We start from the raw sequence: 9,421 nt of genomic DNA on the forward strand, positions 1-9,421 counted from the left end.
TAAAAAACATCTGCGTGTGTTCTGTTTAGTGCAACACTTGTATTTCCTTTTCCAACTTTTTTTTTCTTGCTAAATCTCGATGAATCTTAATTATATGTTGTTCAAATCTTGTTGAATTCTTGTTTCACCTTCTTGTTTTTCATTTTTTTATGTTTAATAATGATAATTTCTTACTTAAATATTATTAATTTTTGTTGAAATACAATTATTATTATTATTATTTTGCTGAAATATCATAAATTGTTGCCGAAATGTCATTCATTATTAAATTTTCAGTATTAAAAAACTATTTCTGTTATATAAAATCATTTTATTTTATTTTTTTGATATATGCAACAACATGTAAATGTTAAAAAAACAAACACGCTTCTTATTACAGCCTGCATCCACTTGATCCACCTCTTCTACTGCAGAGGGTTGCAAAGGTGGTCCGCAGACTTCATGAAATTTTGCTTCAAAAAAACAAACATAACCTAAAAGAACATATGAAACTTGTGCCTAAGCCTTTTGAAGTCGATTCTCTTGGAAATCATACAAAAGTTGATCCTTGGCCTCCTAAAAACAACTTGAAATCAATACTTAGGATAACTAGATTAACATTTCAACTATTAAAGTCAATGCTCATAGATTCATCACTACATTGCGTGGGAAGTGGAAATTTTTTAAGGGTATGAGGGTCGATTGAGTATTTTTTAGAGTGAAAAAGAAGAGTATGAGATGTATAAGCATCACCCATGGTAATCCAGAGTCAAAAGAGGGTTCAATTTTAATTTGCTCAAAGTCCCTTTTATGTTTTGTGCATCAACAATTTTAGGCCCAAAAGGTGGGATCATATTGTATCCGATTTTACGAGCCCACTTACAAGTTTATGATCTTGTTGTCGATCCCATAAAGACGTACTATATAAGATTTAGATTGGTATACTACCGTGGGATCGTATGATCGTACCATCCTACGATGAAACTCGTGATACTCATCTTAAACACATAGAATTTTCTGGAGTTAAGGAGGCATAACACTATTAATCGGTATCAACTTAGAAACGACATACTCATGTATTGTTGTATGAAAAATAATTAAATCAAGATCATAACCAATGACCAAAAACTTGAAGGACGTGAAAAATCACATTGTACATGTCATATAGCTTATATAAGTCGCTATCGGGTAGAATCCCCAAACCTTTAAATAGACACGTATTTAAATACATTGCCTCACAACTAAGTAACAATCTTAATTTTTTAGCTCATGGTGAATGATGCATTAAGAATAAACAAAAAGGTATTACTCACGATTATGTTTGTAAACGAATTGAATGTTTAACGAACTGTTTGTGAACCATTCGACGGAAAATTTGTTTATTTAATAAATGAATACACATAAATATGAATTATCGTTCATTTAGTTAAATGAATGAACATGAACAATGGTTTTGTTCACTTAATTATATTTATGAACGTTCGTTTATATTGTTTGTTTACGTTCATTTATATTGGTTCATTTAAGTTATTTTTATGTTTATATATGTTCAATTATGTTTAATTGCGTTACTATATTGTATGTTTGTCTATGTTCATATGTGTTAATTATGGTTGCTTATTTCTGTTTGTTTATGTTCGTTTACCATGTTTACAAACATAAACGAACACATATGAACAATGTAATTTGTTAAACGAACGAACATAAACAATAAAACTTGACAATTTATCTCTTCGTGTTCGTTCATTTGTTTAGTTAACTTAAGTGAATGAACATGAACAAACATCGTTCGTGTCTGTTTAGTCTATTTACAGGCTTACAGCTCTACTCACGAGGAAAAAGAACTCACAATTCCTTAACGAGATTTATATGGTGTGGATTTATGTAACATTTGTATCTTTCGTAAATATTTATCACTAAGCATAAATATAGATTGCGAATATATAACGAAGTAAATTTATGCTAAAAAATATTCTTGTAAGCACACATACAAATATTCACGGTAATTATGATCATTTTGTTAAAATATAGAAATGGTCTTGCAATAAAACACCACTTATTTGCTTAGTAAACATCTATATAAAAATTCATTTGAGACCAACCAACCATTATCACAAAAGGTAGTGACTCATTTTATTATATTGTTTACATTACCCTCTCCATAATATTCTATATCTCCATTATTACTTATAATCCAACTAAACAAATCATTAATTTAGTGTACAAGTTTAATTTACTAAAAACTTACAAATATTATAAACCCAAGTTCCACATGGTTTTTCAGATTCTTCAATGATCTACGCATATGAGAATGCCTCAATTATATCATTCAAGCAAGGTTCTTCAAATGGGATCAATTGAACAATTACTATAACAAAACATACTCGTTCTAGAAATAGCATACAATTTCATAACTTTTAAAACGAAAACAAAATTAATTTAATTTATGATTTATGAACCACAGAGAAAACTGTTTGTTGTAAATAGGGAAAAAATTGATCAAGAAACAAAAAAAGATACATTTATCTAAAACCCATTAAAGAGTTGCATTGCAAATAGGGAAATGGAAATCAAAATTGGATCTTTCATATCACCAAAAGGCGTGTGTTCTTGAAACTTGACCAAGTGGTGTTTGTAGAGCCATTGTTCCACATTAATACAAACAAAACAATCAATGTTGATGAATCAAATTGCTTTTTTGATTTTGTCTCTTTATTCGAATGATTTTTTACCTGATTTTATATTAGTTACATGTATGGAAAATAGGTCATAAAGAGATTACAATATGGTTAACAATCGATCATATGATTGATTGTGTTTTTTTCGTACAAATTGAAGTGGATAGTTGCAATGGTGTTCTTGATTTTCTTGGAACTTTAGTAAAGGAAACAAGGAAAAAAATAAATGGAATAAAAAGAAAGAAAAAGACTTTTATTTATTAGATAAAACTGGATTTTAATAATAATTATATTCTATAAAAAATATTCGAATAATTTAAGCATGAAATTTGCCGATTTGGCAGGGGAGTTACTTTATTGTTGCTACTTGCAACTATAAACTTCAGTGTTCATAGTTCCTCTATATATACCCAATCCCAAATCCATATTATTTAGGTCACAAACACTCCAAAAAAACCCCTCTTTCTGTCTAGTCGATATTGATTTCGATTCTTCAGGTGATCTCATAATAAATTTTATGTTCAATTTTTTCTGGGTTTACGGTTTTCTGTTGGATGGATTATTATTTTTTTCAATTGTTGTTGATTTCATTATGTATGGCGATCAGACGTTTGTGATGCGATATATAAAAGGCGTTAAATTTATGTTTACTTTACAGGACTGGTGGAAAATTGAAAAGGCTTTGTGTAATGGCTAATCGGAACTTGGAGAAATTGGCATCGATTGATGCTCAGTTGAGGCTTTTAGTTCCTGGAAAAGTTTCCGAGGATGATAAGCTTATTGAGTATGATGCCTTGCTTTTGGATAAGTTTCTTGACATTCTTCAGGATTTACATGGAGAGGATCTCAAGGAAACGGTACGTTTACTCGAATCATTGTTTGTTTTTGCTTCAGATTTCGATCTTTTTCTATTGATTTTTAACCTATCGAAAGAACTTTAATCTCAATTGAGGAATCTACTGGTAATGAAACTGGTTATTCGTCCTATATACAATTGGTGAATCCCGATTTCGTTATCTTATATGCATTAGGCGTGGAAACCTTTCGACAAAATGTCACACTGGAATTAATCCATCGGTTAACGGATCCTTTGGTTGCATGAAACTGATTAATGCGTTTGTTTGTTTAGGTTCAAGAATGCTACGAGCTTTCTGCTGAGTATGAAGGAAAGCGTGACCCAAAGAAGCTTGAAGAACTTGGAAGCGTGCTCACAAGCTTAGATCCAGGGGACTCCATTGTCATCGCAAAAGCTTTCTCTCACATGCTTAACTTAGCAAATCTGGCAGAAGAGGTCCAGATTGCTTACAGACGCAGGATCAAGTTGAAGAAGGGTGACTTTGCTGATGAAGCTAATGCAACAACTGAATCCGACATTGAAGAAACTTTCAAGAGACTCGTGCATCAGCTTAAGAAGTCCCCTGAAGAGGTTTTTGACGCACTCAAGAATCAAACAGTTGACTTGGTCTTGACTGCTCATCCCACTCAATCAGTCCGCAGATCTCTGCTTCAAAAGCATGGAAGGTATAACAATAAAACTATAAATTTATAAAATAAAACAGATCCAAGTTTTATAAGAAATAGCAAACTTCAAAATTCACCCTTGATTACTTTTCAGGATTCGTGACTGTTTGGCTCAGTTATATACCAAAGACATTACCCCTGATGATAAACAAGAACTGGATGAAGCTTTACATAGAGAAGTAAGTATCCATAATCCAAATCCAACATCTTGATTATCTTTATAAGATCTTTATGATGAATTGATGTTTAATTGGTGTTATGTGATTTTGTAGATTCAAGCTGCTTTTCGTACAGATGAAATCAGAAGGACTCCACCAACTCCACAAGATGAAATGAGAGCTGGAATGAGTTACTTCCATGAAACAATCTGGAAAGGTGTCCCTAAATTCTTAAGACGTGTTGACACTGCTCTTAAGAACATTGGAATCAATGAGCGAGTTCCCTATAATGCCCCTCTGATTCAGTTCTCTTCATGGATGGGTGGTGATCGTGATGGAAATCCCAGGGTTACCCCTGAAGTAACCAGAGATGTTTGCTTGCTTGCAAGAATGATGGCTGCAAACATGTACTTTTCCCAGATTGAAGATCTAATGTTCGAGGTATATCATTAAGTAATAAATTCCTTTTCTACCCTTTACAACACTTGATTCATGTGTATTCTTAAATCTTAATTCTTGTTCATCACATTCTTCTTTTTAGATGTCTATGTGGCGTTGTAATGATGAACTTCGTGTTCGGGCTGAAGAACTGTATAAATCAGCAAGGAGAGATGTGAAGCATTACATAGGTACTATTGCTAATACTATCAAGTAGCATTCACAAAGTGAAATCACGAGAATACCCTTTTGAAACTGCTTATGTAAAATTTTGGGTGTTTTGTTTGTTCAGAGTTCTGGAAACAGGTTCCTCCAACTGAACCTTATAGAGTGATTCTTGGTGATGTAAGAGACATGTTATATAAAACACGTGAAAGATCTCGCCATCTTTTAGCCCATGGAAAATCTGAGATCCCAGAAGAAGCAGTTTACACCAATGTTGAACAGGTAATTTTTAATATTTAATTATTTATATTAAATCTTTGATAACATTTTAAGTTAATCAACAAAATAACCAAAAGAGAAACGTATAACACCGAAAGACCATATTTCAATATTCAACACAAAATTGACCAACATTTTTGCAAAAAAGTTCGTAACTTTGCGATGTTGCTTTTTCTGACATCACATTTCGCTTTTTTTTTATTAGTTTTCTTTTTAAAAAACTAATGTCATTTTCATGAGAAAAGAAATCTGGAATTTTTTTTATACATGGAGAATTAAGAAAAATAAAAATAACAAATGTTTTTTTTTAATGTTGGTTATCCATATATTATATACCCTCATTGGGAAAGATCCATTTACATCCCAAAGTAATAACAAATATTTTTTAGTTCCCAATGTACTCATTAGTTTTATTATTTCTAAGCTCACCAATATTTTTTAAGTTCCCACGTAAATTCCTTTTATTATTATTATTTTTAAGTTCTCCATGTAACCACCATTACTCCATTAGTTTTATTATTTATTTCTTAAATTTCATAATTCTTTTATTTCGCAAATTTTCTATACTCATAATAACAACGTATTTATTGTTTTCTTTCGAAAACAACAATTTTTAACTTGAAGAACCGGTTATCGTTGCCGTTTGATTTTTTTTTTCAACTTTCTGCTTATGTGGCAATATTTGAAGATGTGGCAATCTGCCACATCATCACTGGTTGAATGCCACATAAGCAAAAAAGTTGGAAAAAAAACAAACGTGAACGATAACCGGTTCTTCAAGCTAAAAGTTGTTGTTTTCGAAAGAGAACAATAAATACGTTGTTATTTCCTTCAATTTGCTAAAATCTTTAATGGCATTTTTTTTTTTTATACAGTTCTTGGAACCCCTTGAGCTATGCTACCGATCCTTATGTGCGTGTGGCGACCGTGTAATCGCAGATGGGAGTCTCCTCGACTTCCTCCGCCAGGTGTCAACATTCGGTCTGTCGTTAGTCAAACTCGACATCCGCCAAGAATCCGATCGCCACACAGACGTCCTGGACGCGATCACCCAACATCTAGAAATCGGGTCCTACCGCGAATGGTCCGAAGAAAAACGTCAAGAATGGCTCCTCGCGGAGCTTTCCGGAAAGCGCCCGCTCTTCGGCGCCGACCTTCCAAAAACCGAAGAAATCGCCGACGTCCTCGACACCTTCCACGTCATCGCGGAACTCCCATCCGACTGCTTCGGCGCTTACATCATCTCCATGGCCACGTCCCCATCCGACGTGTTAGCAGTCGAGCTTCTCCAACGCGAGTGCCACGTCAGCAAACCGCTACGCGTGGTCCCGCTTTTCGAAAAGCTTGACGATCTCGAAGCGGCCCCCGCAGCCGTTGCGCGCCTCTTCTCGATCGAATGGTATAAGAATCGGATTGACGGGAAACAGGAAGTGATGATCGGGTATTCCGATTCCGGGAAGGATGCGGGGCGGCTTTCGGCGGCGTGGCAGTTGTATAAAGCGCAAGAGGAGCTTATAAAGGTGGCGAAGGAGTTTGGGGTGAAGCTTACGATGTTTCATGGGCGTGGTGGGACGGTTGGGCGAGGTGGTGGGCCCACGCATCTTGCTATTTTGTCTCAACCACCGGAGACGATTCATGGGAGTTTGAGAGTTACGGTTCAAGGGGAGGTTATTGAGCAGTCGTTTGGTGAAGAGCATTTGTGTTTTAGGACGTTACAAAGATTTTGCGCGGCGACACTCGAACACGGGATGAACCCGCCGATTTCACCGCGACCGGAATGGCGTAAACTTATGGATGAGATCGCGGTTTATGCAACCGAACAGTATCGCTCCATTGTATTCAAGGAGCCACGCTTTGTCGAGTACTTCCGCCTTGTAAGTATCCGATTCCGATTCCGGAGTATTATAATGTTGAAAGAACCTCAAATAAGTACCAACATTGCAATGGAAAACTTTTTTGGACCAAAATTGCAAAAAGCAGTTATAATTGGGACCAAAATTGTCATTTTACTTGGAACAGGGACCAAAACGTCACAAAGCACCAAAATAGCAAAAATTTGCAAAATATGGACCAAAAACGGTCGGTTTGCTTGGAACATGGACAAAAATGTTACAAGAATGTTAAATAAGTACAAAATTTGCGAAAGGAGTCTTTTTGGGACTAAATTTGCAAAAACCAACTCTACTCGGGGACTAAAAATGTTAATTGCGATAACTTATAATTGATGTATTAAAATTGTTACAGGCGACGCCGGAATTGGAATACGGGCGTATGAACATCGGGAGTCGTCCATCAAAGAGGAAACCAAGCGGAGGAATAGAATCACTCCGTGCAATTCCATGGATCTTTGCCTGGACTCAAACGCGATTCCATCTCCCGGTTTGGCTCGGATTCGGGGCGGCCTTCAAGCATGCCATTCAAAAAGACGGAAAGAATCTTCAAATGTTTCAAGAAATGTACCAAAAATGGCCTTTTTTTAGGGTCACTATCGATTTAGTTGAAATGGTGTTCGCTAAAGGTGACCCCGGAATCGCCGCACTTAATGACAAGCTACTTGTGTCTGAAGACTTATGGTCATTTGGAGAAATGTTGAGAGCAAACTACGAAGAAACCAAGGCTCATCTCCTCAAGGTACATCTTTTTCACAATATTCCCTGTATCTAACATGATATGACATAACACTGTACACTTGGTACATCTTTTTCACACTGTCTGATCTCTTGTATGTGAAAAAGACGTAAATGCCCTTTTCTGATTATGGAATTTTTCTTTTTGTGTTTTGTAGATTGCGGGGCATAAGGATCTTCTTGAGGGGGACCCCTACTTGAAACAAAGACTTCGTCTGCGTGACTCGTACATCACAACCCTAAACGTGTGTCAAGCATACACACTAAAAAGAATCCGTGACCCTAATTATCATGTCACATTAAGACCTCATATCTCAAAGGAGTATTCAGAGCCAAGTAAACCAGCTGATGAACTTATCCATCTGAATCCAACAAGTGAGTATGCACCGGGTCTTGAGGACACTTTGATCTTGACCATGAAGGGTATTGCTGCTGGAATGCAAAACACCGGTTAAATAAATAAAATCAATAAATAAATAAATTAATAAATCGTGCTATGCAAGTAGTATCTATTTTGTGTTTTTATTTAATGTTTTTGGACATCGGAAAGGCGTTGCCATGTTTATGTTTGATTTCGAGTTTTTTTTTTTGTTGTTGCTTTTTGTGGTGAACCGCTTTTGTTGTGTTATTTTCACTTGTTGATGATCTTTGAGTTGTGGAGTTGTACTGTAGGCAGTGTCGATGGTACGAATGAATCATTGTACACGTGATTACAAGTGATAAGTGAAGTGGTTTACTTGTTATATTGGTCTTTTCATTGTACCAATATATGTATTGGAACGAGCCATGACTTTTTAATAAATGGTTTAAGTAAAAATGTTTTGATCTAGTGTAAGTATTTATTTAATGGTATATTTGCAACGTATTGAAGTTGAAACATGATACAATGAGACGACGATAAATACAAATATTCCAATACTAAAATGTAACTTTCAAAAATAAGTTTGATAATGGGCCTCATGTTTATTATATATTCCTATCATGATCAAAGTCTGGCAAATAAGGATTTGTAAGAAAGATTTAGCAGATTCATTATCCATTCACAAACAAAATGTTTGTTGTATGAAATGGAATATCTTGGAAGATATGTTCAATTCCAATAAAAATAGTGGGAGAGAGTATATTGGTATATTTGTATCTAATCTTACTTTGTTTTAGTGATATCAAATCAAAACCCGAATTACATCTTTTCTAACAATCTCATGGTGTTGTACGAGATTAAATCTTCAATGGGTTGATCATTTTAAATAAAAAATCATCATCCAATGCTACTTGAAGGAATAATCAAGAAGATGATGAAAATTCAGCAAGTGATGCTATTGCTTTAGAAGGTTGCCATTAGTCTAGAAAAGTGTTGTCTTTGTCCGAAAAATTGTTATTTTTGCAACTGTTTAGATGCATCAAAAATCTATTAACCAATCATTTATTAAATAGGGAGAATTTCATATATGCCCTTCTTAAACAGCAAAATATCATATTTACCCAATTTAATTTCTAAATATCATATTTACCCTTCATAAAATTTCAAAATATCATATATGTCCTTTTTAAACATCAAAATATCATATATGCTTTT

The 9,421-nt window shown here is 34.6% G+C and overlaps 1 protein-coding gene across 1 annotated transcript; it reads left to right on the forward strand.

Moving 5' to 3' along the window:
- Nucleotides 1-2,998: 2,998 nt before the first annotated feature.
- Nucleotides 2,999-8,588, forward strand: LOC145004565 (phosphoenolpyruvate carboxylase 2-like). The gene is made up of 10 exons (XM_078963501.1): nt 2,999-3,154; nt 3,316-3,514; nt 3,787-4,178; nt 4,273-4,357; nt 4,451-4,777; nt 4,878-4,965; nt 5,067-5,221; nt 6,094-7,092; nt 7,463-7,849; nt 8,004-8,588. The coding sequence occupies exons 2-10, from the start codon at nt 3,347-3,349 to the stop codon at nt 8,298-8,300; spliced, it is 2,898 nt and encodes a 965-aa protein (XP_078819627.1). The 5' UTR covers nt 2,999-3,154; nt 3,316-3,346; the 3' UTR covers nt 8,301-8,588.
- The last annotated feature ends 833 nt before the right edge of the window (nt 8,589-9,421 follow it).

The sequence above is a fragment of the Lactuca saligna genome, chromosome 7 (genome assembly GCF_052625555.1).
Source record: "Lactuca saligna cultivar CGN05327 chromosome 7, ASM5262555v1, whole genome shotgun sequence".
Classification (NCBI taxonomy): domain Eukaryota; kingdom Viridiplantae; phylum Streptophyta; class Magnoliopsida; order Asterales; family Asteraceae; genus Lactuca; species Lactuca saligna.